At 37.9% G+C, this 23,119-nt stretch overlaps 1 protein-coding gene across 4 annotated transcripts in view; it reads right to left on the bottom strand.

Annotated features, from left to right (window-relative positions):
- LOC114656226 (zinc finger protein 362-like) overlaps positions 1–23,119 on the bottom strand; it is a 147,286-nt gene that overhangs the window by 88,034 nt on the left and 36,133 nt on the right. The window contains exon 1 of one of the 4 annotated variants that reach the window (XM_028807696.2): positions 9,803–9,894. The exons of 2 other annotated variants lie outside the window; for them this stretch is intronic. In XM_028807696.2, the coding sequence (XP_028663529.1) occupies positions 9,803–9,867 (65 nt within the window). In that variant the 5' untranslated portion in view covers positions 9,868–9,894. Of the gene's footprint in view, positions 1–9,802; positions 9,895–23,119 lie in introns of those variants that run through there. One more of the 4 variants, XM_028807697.2, reaches the window with a different exon arrangement.

Consider the following 23,119-nt stretch of genomic DNA (forward strand, 5'->3'; position numbering starts at 1 on the left):
GCGGACAATGGGTCTTTTAATTTCTGGTACATGCTTCCTCAGTTGGTTTGCCCAGTTGATTTCATACAAGGGACGCTATTGGCAGATGGCTGAGAAGCTACCCAGCTTACTTTTCTCTTTCTCTTGCGCTGACTTTCTGTGATCCTGACGTAGGAGGATTGAGCAGGGGGGCTGTTCGCACACCTAGACGATACGGACGCTAGTCTAAAAATGCTGAAAGATTATCTTCACGTTGCTATCTTTTGTGCAGCTGCACGGTGCTTCGCATACTTAAAAGCTCGAAGGGCACGTATTGATTTTTGCTTGAAAAAGAAACTCTGTCTCTCTCTATCTCTCTTTGTCTGCTCCTGACGGAGGGGGTGTGAGCTGCCGCCTTCAACAGCTTTGTGCCGCGGTGCTTCGCATACTTAAGCCAAACAGCCCTATTGATTTGTTTGCCAGAGATTGTTTTCTCTATCTATGTGACATTCTGTGCTCCTGACACGCACTCCTTTGAAAAGGAAGATATGTTTGCATTCTTTTAATTGTGAGACAGAACTGTCATCTCTGTCTTGTCATGGAGCACAGTTTAAACTTTTGAAAAAGCGACAAATGTTTGTTTGCAGTGTTTGAATAACGTTCCTGTCTCTCTACAACCTCCTGTGTTTCTGCGCAAATCTGTGACCCAAGCATGACAATATAAAAATAACCATATAAACATATGGTTTCTACTTCGCGGATTTTCTTATTTCGCGGGTGGCTCTGGAACGCAACCCCCGCGATGGAGGAGGGATTACTGCAGTAATTAATGACTGGGTTGGGGAACACATGGTACTTTAATTACAATGGGATTTGAGAAACTCAAGTAAATTGATTTTAAGATGACGTTTACGACATTCTACTTTAATAAGAAAATAAACTGCGAGAGTAATGTGGAAATTTCAAGATTAAAGTCCACATTTTGATCTTTTTATTCCTTCACTGTGTCCCTAAATTTTTTTTTTCTTTTCTCTGTGTCCTATACTTCCATATAATACTTAGACAATGGGCTACAACTTGCCTTTTCATCTGACATCTGACCACTTCTTTTTTTTATTCTGGGCATTATGCGACTTTCTGAAATTGAACTTTTAAGTGTCTCCACCAAGCTGTATCACTCCTTCACTTTCCTTTTGTTGCTTATAACACTGCTTAAGCCAACAAATAGTATGTTATTCCTTGCTTCCACTTCGTATTCGATTAAGTTTTTTTTCCCCGTGCTTTTGACATTGTCTTTTCGTAAAATGCTGACCGTAACTGGCTATTTACATTATTTGCATATTCAAAAGGGCAAAATTCTGGGAGGAGTCAAGGTGGAACGGTAGATACGTGCACGTGTGTTACTTGTCATGCTGACCGGGATTTATGGAGCTGAAGTACGTGGAAGTTGTCTTATGCACGGTTTTGTGCAACTGAATTTTTTTGTGCATGCGCACATTTTCTCTCTTGTCCGTACACCATGTTTTATTGTGTATTCTATGTACGTTGTTATACATGAGGTCCCGGTCTGTATTTAGGGCAGGAATGTCTCCTCTGTTCTAGTCAGGGACAGTGGCCAGCCTCTCAGCAACCAGCAGAAATTATGTTGACAATTGTGACAGTCTCGGGGTGGAATGTTACAGAACACAACTTGCACTCTTTATCATTGGGATACTCCTGAAGGTCTTTCTTCCTCTGGAATATCTTGAAATAATAACCTATTACCAACAGGTGGTCTCTTTGTGGTCGTATCATTGGACTTGCGGCCACATGTCTTGGACACTCGGGTGAAGAGAGGGGCGGATAACTGATCACCACCTGGTGGTTTAATGACTCTATTCCACCAATTCCCAATCTAAATATTGAAGGGTTTATCACTTGTGCCACAAATTCTCAACTCACCATAGTGCAAATTTACAAGCCTAGTAAAGTGGAAAGAATAAAGATGTAAACTTGGAAAGCAAATGTACAGAAAAACATTCCAAAACATGATGTGCAAAACCCTTGTGGTGACCAAAACTCACATTGCCACATAAAAACAGTTCATACATTGGACGTGTACATTCAGAGCAGCTTTAATTAAATATGGTAACTATACTGTTATGGTATCTTCACAATCAATAAATTGAGATCTAGGAAATGCAAAGATAGGATGAAAAAGCTAAGCTATAAATAAAAAAAAATGACACAAAATTTCAGGTCATCCCAATCATGAGCATTAATGGCTTAAATCATTACACTGTAAGAAGTGCTACTACAGAAGCTCCATTCAAAGCTTTTCTGCAGACGTGCACCAAAAAAGCCACCCTAAGCATATTGGCTAGACATCTTAAAGTATCAAGTTTTCTAATTTCATTCCATTGGTAGATAAAGTCTATTAATACTTTATAAATTTGGCACTGAATATCATTAAGCTTATTTTAAGCTCTATATTTGTTAAATAGTAGGCAAAGTTACTAGAACAGCTGCACAATTAGAAAGCTTACCCTTTCATTAACAAGAAGTCGACATCGATAGATGTCACATTTGAACAGCAAAGGTTAGTAGTCATTGAGTCACACATTAAGGAAAAGCTTTTCATACAACAAACTCCAAACAATTTCACCAAGTATATTGTGTCTATTGATCTATTTCCCATAACAAAAAAGTCAGTCATTAAGCAATTAAAAGTAGAGCTAAGTAACAGTTGTAAAACCCCTTGTTACAATTATGGAAGCAAACCTAACACCAGACCCAAGATCATGTCTGCACAATCATGATAAAAATAATTTCTATAATAATAATAATAACAATAATAATAATTGTCTAACTGATCTATCTATCCAATGCAATTTACAAGACTGAGATGCAAGTGTTTACACACATTTTTTACAAGTACTGCACAAGCAGTTTAAGTGAATTGTTAAGGGTCACACAGTGAATCAGAAGCAGAGATTGAACTGGCAGCATTAGCATTTAAAGTCCACGGTTGCAACCACTACACCATACTGTCACACAGTTGTTTATACATATTCTTGCTTTCTGCCATATCTTGATTGCAGCACTCTTCCAATTTGTTTGTATACTCAAAAAGCAACTTCCTTTTCTCTACCTTCAACACAACTAAACAAATGCTCTTATCATCAAAGAACTTGTCCTTGTTAGATGCTAACTCATATAGGGTAAGATGCTTCATGAGGTGTGGAATCAAGCAGTAGTAATGACACTGGGTTAACTGGAAGGTATTGTGCATCTTATAATGATGGAGCTAAGTCAATTAGCTTGATAGCTGAATAATATTATTATTTCACATTTTGAATTTAGATTCAAATGGGCTAAAAGTTGCAGGACTAAAAATTGAATTTTTGTGAAGCAACAAGGCAGCAGAAAACTAAACACAGAATCTCTGGTTTATGGAATATTATGACATCAGGGAACAATTGCCTTGATCTGGTAATCAAATGACACAGATCTAAAAGCATGTCCAAAGTTTTGTTAGGGAAAGCAACAACATAAATAATTTTGGAAAGATATTAATAGAAAAATTGTAATTATGATCCAGAAACAACAATCACCCCTATTCGAGCACAGTTATGAATAGTATAGAGAGAAAGAAAGAAAAACACGGTTATTAAGATGTGTGTAGCATATTCTGGGACTGTTACAACTGTAAAGTATGCAATCACTCCTAATCTCAAGAACAGTAGCCTTACTGCATTTCATAAAGTGGAAAAAAAAAATTCAGGGTGGTGGAGGCAAAGGGTTGCTGCAAAATTGCAGCTATATAATAATAGACTATGTCTTTTCATTATTTTGTTGCCTGCAGGAAGAAAAAAAGAAACAAGATCTGTGCAGAGGTTTGAGATAAAATCAAAAGTATGCAGTTTCTAAAAAGGGCAGAGACAATCATTTGTAAATGTAAAGCCAATTTTGAATCTGTTAATAAGCAATACTATGCTACAAATATTTTACTCTATATTTTGAATGCCTTTGTCACTGATAAAAATATAAAGAACTCCAGCTGTGCGTGCAATAATACAATTATGTTCACAAAGGTTTATGTTTTACCTAAATACCTGACATTCACAAAGGTGTATCATATAGTAAGTAACTATATATTCATTAAAGAAGAGTAAACTTGGTCATTTCTTTAAAAGCTGGTGCTAAATAATTGTGCTAACATGAGAATTAAGTTCTCTTTTTGCAGACAAAGGCAGTCATCAATCTTTGACAACTCAGAATAACACAAATGACTTTTCTGAGATCTATCGAGTCATATCTGAATTGGGATTCAGCTGCTGTGTTTAGATGGGGTAAAACAACTATATGAAAAGAAAACAGAGAAAATACCTGCTAGATAATGCATCCACTCCACCAACTAGGAAACCATGTCAAATACTTGCAACAAGACAACAAAAACGTAACCCTGAACATCATCAATGAAGAAAGGGCAACAGTGCTAAATATTATTGATTGCAAATGGCATTGATTGCTCTAAAAAAACCTCTGCAAGAAAAACATTACTCTCCAAAAAGGAAAGTACGTATTCCGATCAGCCCTGCTTGTCACCTGAACAACAAACAGTGCTATATTGCAGTATCACTCACTTTCTTAGACATACTCCTGTTTAAGTGTGAATTTAAGCCATATTACAGATGACACTGAAAACAAAGAAATGCACATAAAACCAATTCAAATATCAAAGAGATTGATTATTAAGAAAATAATCCTCAATCAGATGAATATTAGAAAGTTTTTTCATTTTCTAAGAAACAATGCAGCATCTAAACGAGGCAAATACATTACTGTATGCATCAAAGAAAATTACTTTGCATAAAAAGCAAAATTCAAACAGATTAAATAAAAAGCATATTTTAACTTTTTGCTGAGAGGTGCCACATTATTCAAAATATGCCTAAAAGTTTGACTCAACTGTACAGAATATAGAAAGCACAACACATCTGAATCACTGCAATTTCATAGCACTTCATTATTTGTGAAAATCACTCACAAGTTTCGGAACCTACGGCACATGTCATCAATGAATAATTACAGAACTATGGAAACCTCCATTGTAAAGTAACAAACATTTGGGATTAGGTAATTATTCCAATACAGAAAACTACTGGATAAAGTGCAGTAGATTTTTAACATGAAAGATATTGCTGGCTGGTTTACAGTTATTTTTGCCATTAGGAAGAAGAGCAGTATATTAATGCTCTATTCACCTAGAGGCTCTATCGGACAGACTCAATCAGCCAAAGGAACTTAGTGTTTCTTGAGCCAACAGCTGGTGTTGCACAGAATGCACATGGAAGCATTTAAAGAAACAGAGGTAAACCTATTTAAAGCAAGTAATCCAAAGTCAGAACAAAAATTTGCAGGAGCACAACAAAGGCCTTCACATATCAAGAGAATTATTTCATTTTAGTAATTCACTGAACTGATTCAGCAAACACATCTTGGATTTAATTCCAGAAAACTGTTACTTTTACTAATTATAGAAAATAACTCCATGAACATTTTATATGCTGAAAGCTGTGACTCACCCTTATTGATGGATTTTTATTAACACTTATTTGCATCTTGGACATATTCATATTGTACTGTAACATAAAATAAATGTTTTGCCACTAAACCATAAAATAATACAATGATACATAATGGTCAAATGAGAAAAAAGTATACATATATGTTTTTAACTTATCCATCTGTTTTGTGAAACTATTTATTCCATGTCCTGGAAAGATGATACTTATCTAAGAAGCATAAGGTAAAAGGCAAAATCCAACCAACTAATGCAATTACCTGTTTACTCATACCAGGCCTATTTAGAATCGTCAAAATACCTAATAGGTACGTCTTTGGGATAAGTGAGAAAAAACTGTACATCCAGATAGAATTAATTACTACTGATTTAAATAAAAAGTTCTATAAGTTTTCAGGTCATATCTCAATATTTAGAAAAGAGAGTTTTGGCAGAATTTACACTTATCAAAAGTTTTTTTTTTCCAAATAGGTCTCAATATGTTTAGTGCATGTTAAATACAAAGAGGACTATTTCATTTATGTTAGGTAGAATGCCCAGAGGGGACTGGGCGGTCTCGTGGCCTGGAACCCCTGCAGATTTTATTTTTATCTCCAGCCGTCTGGAGTTTTTTTTTTGTTTGTTTTTTCTGTTCCCCCTAGCCATCCGACCTTACTTTTTTTCTATGTTAACTAATGTTGTCTTATTTTAATTTCTTATTTTGTCTTTTATTTTTATTTTATTTTACTCATTATGTAAAGCACTTTGAGCTACTTTTTTGTATGAAAATGTGCTATATAAATAAATGTTGTTGTTGTTATAAATTGTATCAATTTTTTGCAAAAATTCCTCAGTCACCCACAAATGTGATCAGGACCATTGATGAACAGTAGTTTATATCTTCTGCAACACATTCTTGACTGAACTGAGATGCACGTTTGTTTTGGAAAAATCAGAACATTGACTTTTCAGCTTCTACAGTTACTTTACATTGTTATGCTCTTTCTGTATTTCTTCCAGTTTTGGCAATTTTTCCAAATTCTGATGTATAATGTAGAAAAGCACCCCCAAATTATTATGTAGTTACCACCAACACTCACTCCATAGCTTTCCCAAACACACCACTCAATGCTAAAGCCAAATATTTCAATTTTGTCATGTCCAATCCAAACCAGGGTTACATTGAGGGTGAGGCAAGACACACACACGAACACACAAAACACACACTGGGGCCCAGTTTAGTATTACCGATTCACCTAACCTGCATATCTTTGGATCAGGTGCAGGAAACTAAAGCACTCTCAGGAAACTCATGCAGACACAGAGAAAACATGCAGGGAGGACCTGGGATTCGAACCCTGGTCTCCTTACTGCAAGGAATGCAGCACTACCACTGCAACACTGTGACACCCTATTTTAATCTTGTTCCTATCTAACCAAATGCCTTTTTCACACTTTGTCTCTTGAGTCTTTCACATACAGTACCTTCTGGAAAACTGTATGTAAGATTTGATAGAATCTTTTTTTTTTTCCCTAACATTGGCTTTTTTGCTGCTCTCATGTGAAATGTATTTTTGTTAAGCACCCTAGCAATCACCTGTACAGTTTTCCCCAATTTCTGCTACTGAAGAGTATAATTGTATTTGAGAAGTCAAATCTCTTGGTCTTCCATTACCTCAGAATATGTTTATTCAGGTCCACAGCAGTGTCATTTTTTTCAGCTTTTTTATAATGCACAATATTTGGACACTTTTGATGACCTTGTAAATTTTAACAATGTCATCTTGATTGATCCTTTCCAAAAATCTCAAGTTTTGTGCTAAACTTTCCTATGTCTATATGATGTACTTTTATTAAGAATTTTAATAATAATCAGTCAGTCAGTCATTTTCCAACCCGCTATATCCTAACAAACAAAAAAAGGTAGACCATCACAGAGATAAGCACAGGTAATCTGAACTCATGAAAGAAACACTCATTGTGCAAAGTGGACTACATTCAACTGATTATATGGCGTTGAATAACAACTGAGTGCTCTAACTTGGAGAGGCTCAGTAGTGGTACGATCAGCACTGCTGCCTCTAAAGTCCAGAGATGTGGAAACAGCTGTCCAGAAACAGCTTTTCAGATAATACCACCTTAAATATTACACCCTTTCACATTTTCAAAGATTATGTTTTTAAATGGAAGTAAGGTTGAAGAAATGCATGCTTGGTATATAATCTTCCAATGAAGAAACAAAATGTACAAATTCTGACAAGTAAGACTAAAACCTGATATTTTGTTAAACCACGTTATCTTATCTAATCTGTAATGGGTGTGCCTTCTGTCCCACTTAACATTGTTGGCAAAAACAATTGCAAAAAAAGTTTCACATTTACACCACTGTATACTGATACACTGCAGTGTATGGGGAGATAAAACAAACAAATTAAGTTTAATTTGTTATGGCAATGCAGCCCATTGGATCAGGGCTCTAACACGATGACCTTTTCAGCTATCAAAGATACAATAAGTTATAAATGTACTTACCACTCTCAACAGTTTGACCTTACTATGGCCACATAGTCTTTTGGAGTGAACAGACTGTGGCTTGGCAAAAATATATATAAAAAAAAAAAAAATCCAAAATCAACTGTGTTTTCACCTCTGGATGGCTTTTTAGTGTTTTTGACAAATGCAGTTTTTCTGCCAGAAAAGCCTGCTTAATAGGTCAACATTTAAAATTGGAATTTGCTACTCTGCAGGGATTTTTTTTTTACCATTATGAGATGCAACAGTCAGCATTAAATATACGAGTTTCAACTGTTTAAAATGTTCACTACTCAAGACTTATTCTACGTATTAGCCTCTTTGTCCAGGAGCTTCAAATCGCTTATTGAAAATCATTTCATACTTCACAATTAATGTTGATTCAAGTCCACCCGGGAGTCACACAAAAGACATCACCTTGACTTGCAAAACTAGTCATCTGTATACTGTATACTGATACAATCCCACTACAGATTTTGACAGCTAAGACAAAAGGACCCATTTCAGCCCAGGAGGCAGCTACTGCTAACAGACTGCTTAGGCCCAACATGTGCCTAATTTCTGCAAAATAGTGAATGTTATGTTTCCACTGTATTTCGGGGTAATTTATTAGCATCTTATAAAAAAATATCACCATTAACCCAATGCAAACTTTGATATACACAGGTCTAGCAAATGGAAACTTTTGGACCAATCAAAATGTGGTACTGAGTGAGTAATCATTTTGGTGTGTTTTATTCTTCAGAAAAAGGGACATCGGCCTCACAAAGGATGGGACTAAAAAACAAGTGTGAAAATCTGCAGGATCTATAGCTGCACACATTTCCTAGAAATGCGTGTGAAGTGGCAATGTGAATTTCAGTTTTGTTTTCCTCATATTATTACTTTTGTGGCTTCTAAGCATTAAGTACACACTAACACACTGAAATTTTCCAATTTTTGTATTCTACAAAGTTTACATCCTATTTGTCTGTACAGGTCTGTGAACACACAAAGTTTCATAAAGCACACTGTATAAATTGTATTGAAAATCGCACAAACTTCACAGAGTGCTGCTGCCAAGCCCCCTACTGGGCCTAATGCTGCTGTTAAGAAATGGCAGGATGATGCACTGAAGGATGTATATAAGTACAGCTAACCAGCAATCCACTCAGGTCCGACCCATGAAAAATGTACTTAAGAGAAAAAAAAAAGAAATGCTACTGTATTTTGAAGTTTCATTAAAAAAAGTCACCTATAATTACAATAGCATCAAATTTGAGATCACCAAGCAGCTTGGTTGAGCACAGTGTGCAGGGGTAATAAAACACTTTATAAGCTGAAACCCTTTTGTTGTTCAATTCACAGTAGCATGCAGGGGATTACTGCAGCAAAGAAACACACGCGCACACACACACTCACAGCCACACACATGCATAAACTCCTTATCATCTACATCCTGGCAGTCAGCTAAGTCCAGGCCATGCAAATCTGAGGCCGACTGCTGCATCCCAGCAGCAGAATGTTTCTTTGCAGGCTTTTTTTTTTTTTTTAAACCAACACTGAGCATTTCCTTTGATATGCAATAAGTTAAAGCATTTCCCTATTGTCTAAGTTACAGAACAAAGATTTCTAACAGACATAATCAAAGCTAACACTCCTCCTGGCTCCTCCATGAAGCTTGTGGTTTCTGTGTGTGGCTGCAGCTGCAGCGCTCTTTCATCTTGAGCTAGAATGCATTCAAGCTCTCCCCCTCTCCCTGTCTCTCTCTCTCTCGCTCTCTCTCACCAGTGTTTTCCTCTCATTTTCTGCTTTCCTTCTTCATTTTGCAAATGCTCTCGCTTCCCAATCATTTTCCATTCAGATCTTTCTCTTCCTTTCTCTCCCTACCTCCCTCCCTCCCTCTCTCAGAAACAGAATACAGGAACACAAGAGGGACAAAAACATAGCTCTGCAAACAAGTAGCAGCAGGACCCCAAGTGGTTAAACCCATTACAAATGGGGGTGGGGTGGGGAAGAGAATCTTACCAGCCGAGCCTGCAGACCGCCACTGCAGCTGGGAGAGGAAGTAAAAAGCTCATTGCTTCACTGCATCCCTGAGCATATCAGAAGAAGGCTAGGCTAGGTACACATGAAGAGATCCAGTCCCTTTGAAACACTGGTACCAATGAGAAAGAATCAGGTATAACCGTTAAGGAACGACTAATCAAGCTACCATTATAACATATAGTACCTTCCATAGTAAGGTCTATTAAAAACTGCCTTAGAATAAAATTGATATTTTACCTTACAAGTTTCCCAGTGAGTGAGAGTTATAAAACAAGCTGAATCCAACAATGCATTGAATGGATATAAATAAGGAGACAATGGCAGGGCAAGAGAGTATGTGAGGAGGAAAGGGTGGGAAGGGGTGTTCAATAGTAAGAAATGTATTTAATCCAATTTAGGGTCCCAGAAAGGCACAACCTATCCCACCAAGGTTCTAGGAAGACACAAACTATCCCAACAGCCCAGAGCTCAAGAAGGTTCATGATAGGGTGCACTCAGCATGCACAATTAAAACTGACAATTCCCTGAACACACAGATGTTGTGGAAAGAAATCCATGTAGAAATGCGAAGAAAGAGCAAACTCCACACAGGAAGGAGTGCGTTTGAACACTAGATGCTGCATTTGTAAAGCACCACAAATGCTACCTGGGTACTGTAATATTAAAACAAACTGATATACGCAAAGTGCAGTTAGGGTTCCACTTTTATGTATTTTTATAAATGAAAACTATTATTGAACATAAAATTCATTGTTGTCTGAAAGAAAAATGTTTTCTGTCATTCAAAATCACAACTAACCTGAACAGTGAAGTGAGACTGGATAGTTAGGTAAAAATAAATGAAAACTATTATTGAACATAAAATTCATTGTTGTCTGAAAGAAAAATGTTTTCTGTCATTCAAAATCACAACTAACCTGAACAGTGAAGTGAGACTGGATAGTTAGGTAATATCATTTCTAAATTCATTCTGTTGTGTCACCACATATTCATAAATATCTTTATTTGGGAGCACCACTGGCATGTCAGGCATAGTTACAATTTAAAACCTGCCATGCCATTCTAAAGAACTGTCATTGACATTTTGGGAACAAAGCTATAAGTAGAAAGGCTTAATCATTTTTCTGTGCAGTTTACAATTCCAAGCCACGTAAAAAACATGCAATATGTAGTCAGCTTTCCTAAAGAGAAAAAGAATTTCCTCAGAGCTGAAATAAATTTTCTCTGTCACAGCATGGGATGAATTAGTAACCTGACAAATTGAACAGTGTCTAAGTGCTACACAGAACTCCTTTTCTTGTTGGGCTAAATGGTCTGGGATCTAGCTGGAGATGCAGTTGGATTTTCATGTTTTGGGAGTAGTGAGAATTCAAGTAAAATGAGACCTTTTATTGGCTAACTAAAAAGATTACAATATGCAAGCTTTCAAGACAACTCAGGCCCCTTCTGCAGGCAAGATGTAGTGTTCATTGCAATGGTGTACAAGTATTAAATTACACAAACTACATCGCCAAAAATAAAATGTTTAGGAGTACCATACAATTCCAAGTGACATTTTGTGAAGAGCACTTGAGCAAGAGCAGAACAGATCACACAACTCCTTGATCACGACAAAGGGGGTGAACTGGAATATGGCTGGAATTCTACACAATCAGACAAATGCAAAGTAGACTTAGTGCAAGAATACATGGATAAGACAATCAGTTTTTTTAAGATTTAGAAGGCACAAAAAGAGACCTATATAAATGGCTTATAGTACACCATGTAGCCACCAAACTATGCAACTCCTAGACAGCTTCTCCTTAACAAGAAAATATTGATTTCTAACAAGTACTGTATACCATACATTCTTACTGCCTAACACTGTGCAACTGAAATATTCCCAAACTGTTCTAATTATGATTTTGGATAAAATTCCTAACAACCAATTTCCAGATTCATCCAGGTTGACTAGTTGCTGCTAAATCTTTGGGGTATCGCAGCAGGAATTTTTACAGTCAAAAGCCCTTTCTGACGGCTGTCTCCTTTACGATACACAATAGGGGCAGTGATCTTATTCTGTTGATTTACTCATCTAGATTGATGAAAGAAAAGAAATGACAAATCTTTTTAAAATTTCCAAATTTGACAGAAGGGGCCAGTAGATGATGCAAAAACACACTTTGCTTAATTGCTGATACCCACCTGCCTTATCAGAAGCCAGTTTTCTCTCTGCTGCTAAGCTATACTTTATTCCTGCAATTAAATTCAATAGTGATACTCCTAATTATCAGGCTTATTTAGATAGATAGATAGATAGATAGATAGATAGATAGATAGATAGATAGATAGATAGATAGATAGATAGATAGATAGATAGATAGATAGATAGATAGATAGATAGATAGATAGATAGATAGATAGATAGATAGATAGATAGATAGATAGATAGATAGATAGATAGATAGATAGATAGATAGATAGATAGATAGATAGATAGATAGATAGATAGATAGATAGATAGATAGATAGATAGATAGATAGATAGATAGATAGATAGATAGATAGATAGATAGATAGATAGATAGATAGATAGATAGATACTTTATTAATCCCAATGAGAAATTCACATTCTTCAGCAGCAGCATACTGATACAATAAATAATATTAAATTAAAGAATGATAATAATACAGGTGAAAAAAACAGACAATAACTATGTATAATGTTAAATATTAACGTTTACCCCCCCTGGTGGAATTAAAGAGTCGCATAGTTTGGGGGAGGAACGATCTCCTCAATCTGTCTGTGGAGCAGGACAGTGACAGCAGTCTGTCGCTGAAGCTGCTCTTCTGTCTGGAGATGACATTATTTAATGGATGCAGTGGATTCTCCATAATTGATAGGAGCCTGCTGAGCGCCCTTCGCTCTGCCACAGATGTTAAACTGTCCAGCTCCATGCCAACAATAGAGCCTGCCTTCCTCACCAGTTTGTCCAGGCGTGAGGCGTCTTTCCTCTTAATGCTGCCTCCCCAGCACACCACTGCGTAGAAGAGGGCGCTCGCCACAACTGTTTGATAGAACATCTGCAGCATCTTATTGCAGATGTTGAAGGAAGCCAGCCTTCTAAGGTAGTATAACCGGCTTTGTCCTTTCTTGCACAGAGCATCAGTTTATTTCTTACTGCTGTTGTTTTTATTAAGTAATATTTTTTAAATTTACTCTTTATATTGAGAGTACCATCTACTTAAAACACCTAAACTATTATCAATATGTATCCATGCTTTCCGTTTACAGGGATAATAAAGGCAAGCTCTATAAAGTGCAGTACTATTGAGCTTTTTCCTTAGGAAAAACAAGAAAGGCAGTGAAGAACAATATGCTGCAGTCCATGAATCCTTAAGCACTGCAGTGTGATACCATTCATTGCAAGAAGAAAACATTATACTAGGCATGCAGACAGCTGACCATCACAAAGCATTTCCTGAAGCATATAAGACAGCAGAGTCAAGCCTGAATTTTACCATGAAAGCAAGTATCCAGTTCACTAAACAAAGACAAAACCAACGATTTTGACTGTCTGATCCATTATGATAAATCCATGGAATGTCTATTAACATGAAGTCCTCATACCCAGAAAGTCTTACGATTACACAGCACAAAACCCTGTTAGCATAAACCTGTTTAACGGCTTGTAAGCGTGACCCAGAAATAATTAATCAACAGGCACATTAGACTTGCTTAATAGGACTTCATCAAAGATTACAATTACAATACAAACAAGTTTTTATTTCAAAACTGAGCAACTACACAAATTAAACCCTTGTTGCATTTGCTGGAAACAATTAGCACCTTTTCAAGGATTCCATTTAGTACTGTGCAACATTGCTCCAATGCTGATAATACTTTAACATGAACATAACTCCTTTACAAAACTAGAATATGTGCTGCCCTATCACAGCAAATTATACTGTGATATAGCAGTGAAAAGCAAAAACAGTTTAAAGGAAAAACTTTTCAAAGTAGAAGGAAGGGCTTCGCTCCTGGAAAACCAAAGTGCACTCAAAGAGAGTCAGAAAGGCTTATAAAGACTGGTACACGTAACAAGAAACTGTGAACTCATTAATTGAAGATGTAAACAAATGCCTGATCAGTTATGATGGCATAGCCAGGGTTTTACTCCAAGCTTATGTTTCTTGCATTTTTTATTTGTTTATTGTTTTTGGTGTATTGCTGAGTATGTTCTTGCTTTCTTTTTATATGTATTTTATTGTATGATATTGATAATGAAATTATTGGTCTTTTATTATATGTTGTGTTTTAAATGTTGAACCTATAGTGACTGGGCCTCCTCATGCCGTGCTGGGAGACCAACCCTACATTTACAACAGCTCTAGTACGGGGCTTCAGCATTGATGTATAGTATGTATACCGCCGTCTGGCTCTTGTTAAATATTTAAAAATTTTAACTGTTCTAAGTGTTTTGATTTTCTGTTTTTGACCTTTTTTGCTACTGTCTTGGGATTACATTTATTGAAATAAGGACTGGATTTGTACATCTGGTTTGTCTTTAGGCATACTTTCTGGCTGTCTTTTGTTTTTGCTGAGGATAAACACTTTAATTATTGAAAGAATGTTGCTTTTTGTAATTTTGGGACCATAGATTTTCACGGTTTCACTTACTGGGTTAACTGAACTAAAAACCTTCCCCCATTTTTTTGTGCCTTGTGCAGGCTGAAACTCTCATTCTTGAGTTTTGGGAAAAAGCTGCTCTTTAGAGTTCAGTGAAATGAAGTCCAATTCTAGATGCAAGCTTCATATTGATTATTGAGAGCTGGGCAGATGTAAACAGCGTCACTTTCGAACTGGAGAAGTTCAGACAGTAAACATTTAAGTTTCTAGATTGCTGGTCTAGCCAGGCTTTCATCTTTACCTTTTTTATTTCTTCAGTTTCTCATTTTCAAAAGCATTCCAAAACATGACACTTGTTTCTTATCACCAGTTAATTTCAGCTATAAAATGTCAGATAAAGGTTATGAATTATTAGTAATGAAAAACAAAATGCCGTCTTATAAGCTCATGTTTTGAATCCTTTTCTATTCCTCCATTATATACCAGAGTCAATTACAGTGGTGTGAAAAACTATTTGCCCCCTTCCTGATTTCTTATTCTTTTGCATGTTTGTCACACAAAATGTTTCTGATCATCAAACACATTTAGCCATTAGTCAAATATAACACAAGTAAACACAAAATGCAGTTTTTAAATGATGGTTTTTATTATTTAGGGAGAAAAAAAATCCAAACCTACATGGCCCTGTGTGAAAAAGTAATTGCCCCCTTGTTAAAAAATAACCTAACTGTGGTGTATCACACCTGAGTTCAATTTCCGTAGCCACCCCCAGGCCTGATTACTGCCACACCTGTTTCAATCAAGAAATCACTTAAATAGGAGCTGCCTGACACAGAGAAGTAGACCAAAAGCACCTCAAAAGCTAGACATCATGCCAAGATCCAAAGAAATTCAGGAACAAATGAGAACAGAAGTAATTGAGAACTATCAGTCTGGTAAAGGTTATAAAGCCATTTGTAAAGCTTTGGGACTCCAGCGAACCACAGTGAGAGCCATTATCCACAAATGGCAAAAACATGGAACAGTGGTGAACCTTCCCAGGAGTGGCCGGCCGACCAAAATTACCCCAAGAGCGCAGAGACGACTCATCCGAGAGGTCACAAAAGACCCCAGGACAACGTCTAAAGAACTGCAGGCCTCACTTGCCTCAATTAAGGTCAGTGTTCACGACTCCACCATAAGAAAGAGACTGGGCAAAAACGGCCTGCATGGCAGATTTCCAAGACGCAAACCACTGTTAAGCAAAAAGAACATTAGGGCTCGTCTCAATTTTGCTAAGAAACATCTCAATGATTGCCAAGACTTTTGGGAAAATACCTTGTGGACTGATGAGACAAAAGTTGAACTTTTTGGAAGGCAAATGTCCCGTTACATCTGGCGTAAAAGGAACACAGCATTTCAGAAAAAGAACATCATACCAACAGTAAAATATGGTGGTGGTAGTGTGATGGTCTGGGGTTGTTTTGCTGCTTCAAGACCTGGAAGGCTTGCTGTGATAGATGGAACATGAATTCTACTGTCTACCAAAAAATCCTGAAGGAGAATGTCCAGCCATCTGTTCGTCAACTCAAGCTGAAGCGATCTTGGGTGCTGCAACAGGACAATGACCCAAAACACACCAGCAAATCCACCTCTGAATGGCTGAAGAAAAACAAAATGAAGACTTTGGAGTGGCCTAGTCAAAGTCCTGACCTGAATCCCATTGAGATGCTATGGCATGACCTTAAAAAGGCGGTTCATGCTAGAAAACCCTCAAATAAAGCTGAATTACAACAATTTTGCAAAGATGAGTGGGCTAAAATTCCTCCAGAGCGCTGTAATAGACTCATTGCAAGTTACCGCAAACGCTTGATTGCAGTTATTGCTGCTAAGGGTGGCCCAACCAGTTATTAGGTTCAGGGGGCAATTACTTTTTCACACAGGGCCATGTAGGTTTGGATTTTTTTTTTCTCCCTAAATAATAAAAACCACCATTTACAAACTGCATTTTGTGTTTACTTGTGTTATATTTGACTAATGGTTAAATGTGTTTGATGATCAGAAACATTTTGTGTGACAAACATGCAAAAGAATAAGAAATCAGGAAGGGGGCAAATAGTTTTTCACACCACTGTATGTCAGTAATGTGTGTAAAGTATGATATAAACTTGCATGAGATGCCAATCAACTACAGGGCACATTCATGTGTTCAGTATCCAGGCTTACTCATACAGTACAAATTATGTATCACCAGTTTTTGTTATCATTCATATAAAATGTGTGAATAAACCAGAGAAAGTTTTATATACATATATATATACACATATAGATTGTAACCTAAATCCTTAAACCTGTGATGCAAAAGCATCTTCAAGCCACTTTCTACCAGAAATGCTTACTACTAGAATATTTTATACAAAAACAAATTCAATTTCCAGCTACAAATGTGAACAGTTATCCTTCAAATCTCCTAACACAAGCTTTAAATAGCAACAGAGTTCCAGCAAATAACATAGAGGTGTGTGCTTTGCAAGAATTCACATCTTATCGGTGCTTTAGCAGAAACATATTTCAGGTATGTGCAACATTTTGGGATAGTGGTTATAATGCAGCCTCGTGGATCCAGTGTATCTGGGTACAAATTACACACCCAGGAGTGTGTATGTTCTCCCTGAGTCTGCATAAGTTTTTAATAATACATCCAAAACATGTAAATATTAGACTGATCAGCAGTTCTACAATGACTCTGTGCATGAGTGTGTGATTGAGTGGGCCCTGGAATGGACTGGCATACCACTCAATGTTGACTTTTACATTACCCTCACTGCTGAATGCTGAAAGTTTTCAAGTCCTGCCCTCCTCTCAACCATTTACAGTTAACTGCCCACGCCCACAGTCCTCTCATCACTTATTCGTGTGAATGCTTTTGTCAGACACAGTTCCTGCGCTTTCAGCTCTTATAAATTTTTACATTTCCCTCACTTTAAGTTCCCAATAAAATAAGACTTATTATGTCCAAATCCTATTGAAGAATTTCATCCCGAAGGGTTATCAACAGAAAAAATGAGTACACGGCCAATCCTAGCACCGAGAAATGATGAAGTCAAACTAATTAACGCGAAAATTGTCGATCAGTTACATGTCAAATTGGTTAAATGTGTATCAATAGACTCTGCTGAAACAGTTGGTGGTGATGGTGCGGAAGATGAAAACATCAACTTACAATATCCCGTAGCATATCTACAACTTTTAACACTATTCAGTCTTCCACCGGCCGAATTACTGTTGAAAGAAGGATGAATTGTAATGTTATTGCATGTAAAATTTTAACAGGGGGCAAGAAAGGTAATGTAGTACATCTTCCGCAGATAACATTAGACACCAAAGGAGATCTTGATATGCCATTCATATTAAAACATTTACAGTTTCCTGTTAGAAGAGCTTCTGCCATGACAATTAACCAATCACAGGGAAAAACATTCGAAAAAGTAGGTTTATTTATTAGAGAGAAAGAAACGATATTCACTCACGGGCATTGTCACGATGTAAGTCCAAACACGGAATCAAAATTCAATGCGATATTGATGAAAAGTAAATTCCAAATACTGTTTTTACTGAAGTTTTACAGTAAAAGTGTAAGTTTAAAAAGTATTTGCATGTTAATTTCAAAGCCAAACAGAAGGAAAACGTATAACACAACAAATTGTGAGGGATGGCCGGCCATATATTCCGGCCCACACCTCAAAGCCGCCAGATGGAGCCCTACCAGCAGCATGGAGGTTCCCCGAATTCCAGCAGGGCCTCATGGACCATGTAATTTTTATAAACAGCCCTGCTGGATACCATGGGGACCACCATGAGCCGCTGTAGGGAGGCTTGGGAATGCTATGTGCCCTATAACCCGGACAGAAGGAACGACGTGCTTCCGGGATGAAGGACTTTTAATTGACCCGGAAGTGGTAACGAATCATGGACTGCAGGGTTGGAACCACTTCCGGGTCAGGGGATATAAAAGGACCTTGGGAAAGCCCAGACGCTGAGCTGAGCTGGGAGGAAGGGTGGCTAAGTGTCTGGGAGAGGAGGATTGGGATAGAGAATTGGATTAGTATTGTTTATTGTATGTGTAGTGTGGAGTGGAGGGTGCTTAGTGCACGTTATTGTTATAATAAAAATAATAAGTATTGCACTTTTACCTGGTGTTTGGCTTGGTACCTGAGGGTTCAAGGGAGCGGTACTGCCCCCTACTGTTACAAAATACCTCTATCGCAAAATGAAACAATTTTCTTTCAATTTATTATGTTTTACTATTTTTTACTATGGTTAATTACTCTCTGTAATGTAAAATAGTTACATCTATTATGCATATGTAACAATTCCCATGAAAATAACAATTTTTAAATTGTACATTCGCTTCTCCATACGCGAACGGTAGAGCCGCCCAGGGGTTGGTGAGTGAAGCCAGCAGGGGGCACAGCTCCCTAGTGTATGTATGTATGTATATATATATATATATATATATATATATATATACAGTGGAACCTCTAGATACGAGTTTAATTCGTTCCAGCACTGAGCTTGTATAGAGAATTTCTCGTATCTAGAACAAACTTCCCCATTGAAAATAATGGAAATCCAGTTAATCCGTTCCGCACCCCAAATATATTAACATAAAAATCAATTTTCCTAACAAATAACACTGATAAATTATATATACTGTAGTCTACCTTTAATAAATAACACTGGTAAATAATATAACTGATTATTAAAAGAATCAAAACAGATGTCCAAAGTGCAGTAGAGCATTCAATAAATCTTTAAATAAATAATCCTTAAAACAGTTGTGAAATGGAGGTTTAAAATACACAAGAATAACAATCCTTTAACACGAGGTTAAAACGTCAACAGGATGCAGTCTTTAAAAAACAGATGACAATCCCCGGTGCTGCTTCTCTGTTAGCGTCTCACCTGCGGGCTCTGCAACAGGCGAGACACTCTTAATGCAGCTGACCTTCTCTACACCGTCCTGCTTCAGCTGTTTGGCTCGCCTGTTCAGCTCACTGTTCAGCTACACGCGAGCCTGCACTCGCTCGCTCTCCCGCACCGACTTCCTGCCTGCGCTCTCTCTCCTCTCTTTTCTTTTACTTCTCCCCCTTAACCGGCTCGCGCTTCTCTATATATGCGGGGAGGACATGGCAGCTGCAGCCCATCAGCCACAGGAACAATCATGGATGTGGGCAGTTTCCCACCTGTGCACTTAAGTGAGAAACGCAGACACCGCAGATCACGGCTCGCAACTGCTACCACGCCCCCTCGCTAAGCCGCGAGCTATACCCACAGCCTGGCTCGTGGCTCGTTACGTGAGTCAATGCTCGCATTTAGATCTGAATTTTTCGCTCATACTTTCCTCGTATTTTGAATTTCTCGTATACAGAGGTGATCGTATCTCGAGGTTCCACTGTATATTATATATATATATATATATATATATATATAAATATACAGTCATATGAAAAAGTTTGGGAACCCCTCTTAATTCTTTGGATTTTTGTTTATCATTGGCTGAGCTTTCAAAGTAGCAACTTCCTTTTAATATATGACATGACTTATGGAAACAGTAGTATTTCAGCAGTGACATTAAGTTTATTGGATTAACAGAAAATATGCAATATGCATCATAACAAAATTAGATAGGTGCATAAATTTGGGCACCCCAACAGAGATATTACATCAATCCTTAGTTCAGCCTCCTTTTGCAAATACAACAGCCTCTAGACGCCTCCTATAGCCTTTGATGAGTGTCTGGATTCTGGATGGAGGTATTTTTGATCATTTGTCCATACAAAATCTCTCCACTTCAATTTGATGGCTGCTGAGCATGGACAGCCTGCTTCAAATTATCCCATAGATTTTCAATGATATTCAAGTCAGGGACTGTGATGGACATTCCAGAACATTGTACTTCTCCCTCTGCATGAATGCCTTTATAGATTTCTAACTGTGTTTTGGGTCATTGTCTTGTTGGAGTATCCAACCCCTGCGTAACTTCAACTTTGTGACTGATGCTTGAACATTATCCTGGAGAATTTGTTGATATTGGGTTGAATTCATCTGACCCTCGACTTTAAACAAGGGCCCCAGTCCCTGAACTAGCCACACAGCCCACAGCATGATCGAACCTCCACCAAATTTGACAGTAGGTAGCAGGTGTTTTTCTTGGAATGCAGTGTTCTTCCGCCATGCAAAGTGCTTTTTGTTATGACCAAATAACTCCATTTTTGTCTCCTCAGTCCAAAGCACTTTGTTCCAAAATGAATCTGGCTTGTCTAAATGAGCATTTGCATACAACAAGCGACTCAGTTTGTGGTGTGAGTGCAGAAATGGCTTCTTTCTTATCACCCTGCCATACAGATGTTCTTTGTGCAAATTGCGCTGAATTGTAGAACGATGTACAGATACACATCTGCATCAAGATGTTCTTGCAGGTTTTTGGAGGTGATCTGTGGGTTGTCTGTAACCATTCTCACAATCCTGCACATATGCCGCTCCTGTATTTTTCTTGGCCTGCCAGACCTGGGTTTAACAGCAGCTGTGCCTGTGGCCTTCCATTTCCTAATTACATTCCTTACAGTTGAAACTGACAGTTTAAACCTCTGAGATAGCTTTTAGTAGCCTTCCCCTAAATCATGATACTGAACAATATTTGTTTTCAGATCTTTTGAGAGTTGCTTTGAGGATCCAATGCTGTCACTCTTCAGAGGAGAGTCAAAGGGAAGCACAACTTGCAACTGACCACCTTAAATACCTTTTCTCATGATCGGACACACCTGTCTATGAAGTTCAAGGCTTAACGAGCTAATCCAACCAATTTGGTGTTGTAAGTAATCAGCATTGAGCAGTTACATGCATTCAAATCAGCAAAATTACAAGGGGACCCAAATTTTTGCACAGCCAGTTTTTCACATTTGATTTAAATTCATACAACTAAATACTGCTTCACTAAAAATCTTTGTTCAGAAAACACCCCAGTACTCAGATGTTCCTAGGAAATATATATAAATGCAAAGACTGCAATATATATAAATATATGCTTCGTTATATGCTCAGGGGGAGCAGCCATGGACTGTGCAACACCTCCCCCTGGACGCTAGATGGCCACCCCCCTGGGTTGGAGCAGTGCCTTGGTTTCCCGCAGGGCTCCATGGGAATTGGAGTTGGGTGCAGCCCTGTTGGGTCCCGCAGGCGCCCCCAGGGGGTGCTGCAGCTGGAACTCCTGAGCCCTTATGGGCAGTGTTTTCACCACACCCGGAAGTGCAGCCGGAACTCGGCAATCAAGCTCCTGGAGCATTTCCAGGTGAACCATAAAAGGGGCCAGCACCCACCACTCCAGGTGCCAGAGTCGGGAGGAGGAGGAGGAGGAGGAGGACAAGGTTGCCTGGGAGGAGTGGTGGTGGAGGAGGAGGAAGAAGAAGAGAGTGTTTTGCTTTGGTGGTGGTTTATTTGTACTTGGGACTGTGTTATGCTTGTGGGGATCACAGGGAAGATGTGCCACACAGGTGAAGAAAATAAATGTTTCTTGGCATCTGTGTTGGGTCAGGTGCCTATATAGTGCCTTGTTACAATATAAATATATATATATATATATATATATATATATATATATATATATATATATATATATATATATATATATATACACACACATATATACATATACATACACAGTATATATTTGTAGCTAGAGATCCACAAAGGGAGAAAATGAGTCACGTGTTCAAATAATTTTTTATTACTAAGCTTTCGGCAACCTGCCAGGTGTCATCGTCAGAGGAAAATGATTAGACATACAGGAATCACAGGCAATATATAGCTGGTGAAGGGTGGGGATGGAGGGGGAGGTTGTAAGAGGGTTTGGGTGGATTAATAAGGTGGGGTTCAGAAGGTGCTGGTCATTAAGTCTTTTATTATTATTTAGATGTTCTTCTTTTTAAGACTGCATATGCTGGGTTCAAGTCTAAGGGTCTGTTAATGGTGTTTTCATTAGAGAGACACAATCCAGCTAGCTCTATGGCATTCTTAGTGTTGCCCCTGAATTTTACTTTCACAGTGTCCCAGGTAAACATGTGTCCGGTGGAACTTATATGTGTTAAAATCAGTGACCGTGGCTCTTTCCTTCTGACGGCACTGTAATGTTCCTGTATACATGCTGCGAGTCTTTTAGATGTTTGTCCCACAAATACCGTTGGGCATGCATTGCATGGAATTCTGTAAACTGCGTTTCTTGTCTCCATGGTTGACTTTTTGCTTTTAGCATTGAAAAGGATAGTCTGTAAAGTGTTTGCTGGTTTGTACGCTATCTTGATCCCAGATCTGGACAGGACGTGTGCTGTACTTTCTGATATGCCACAATGATAAGGGAGGGTGTGGTATGTACGGGAAGGGGACTGAGTTAAAGTCGATTGTTTGCGGAG

The sequence above is a fragment of the Erpetoichthys calabaricus genome, chromosome 8 (assembly GCF_900747795.2).
Source record: "Erpetoichthys calabaricus chromosome 8, fErpCal1.3, whole genome shotgun sequence".
Lineage (NCBI taxonomy): Eukaryota > Metazoa > Chordata > Cladistia > Polypteriformes > Polypteridae > Erpetoichthys > Erpetoichthys calabaricus.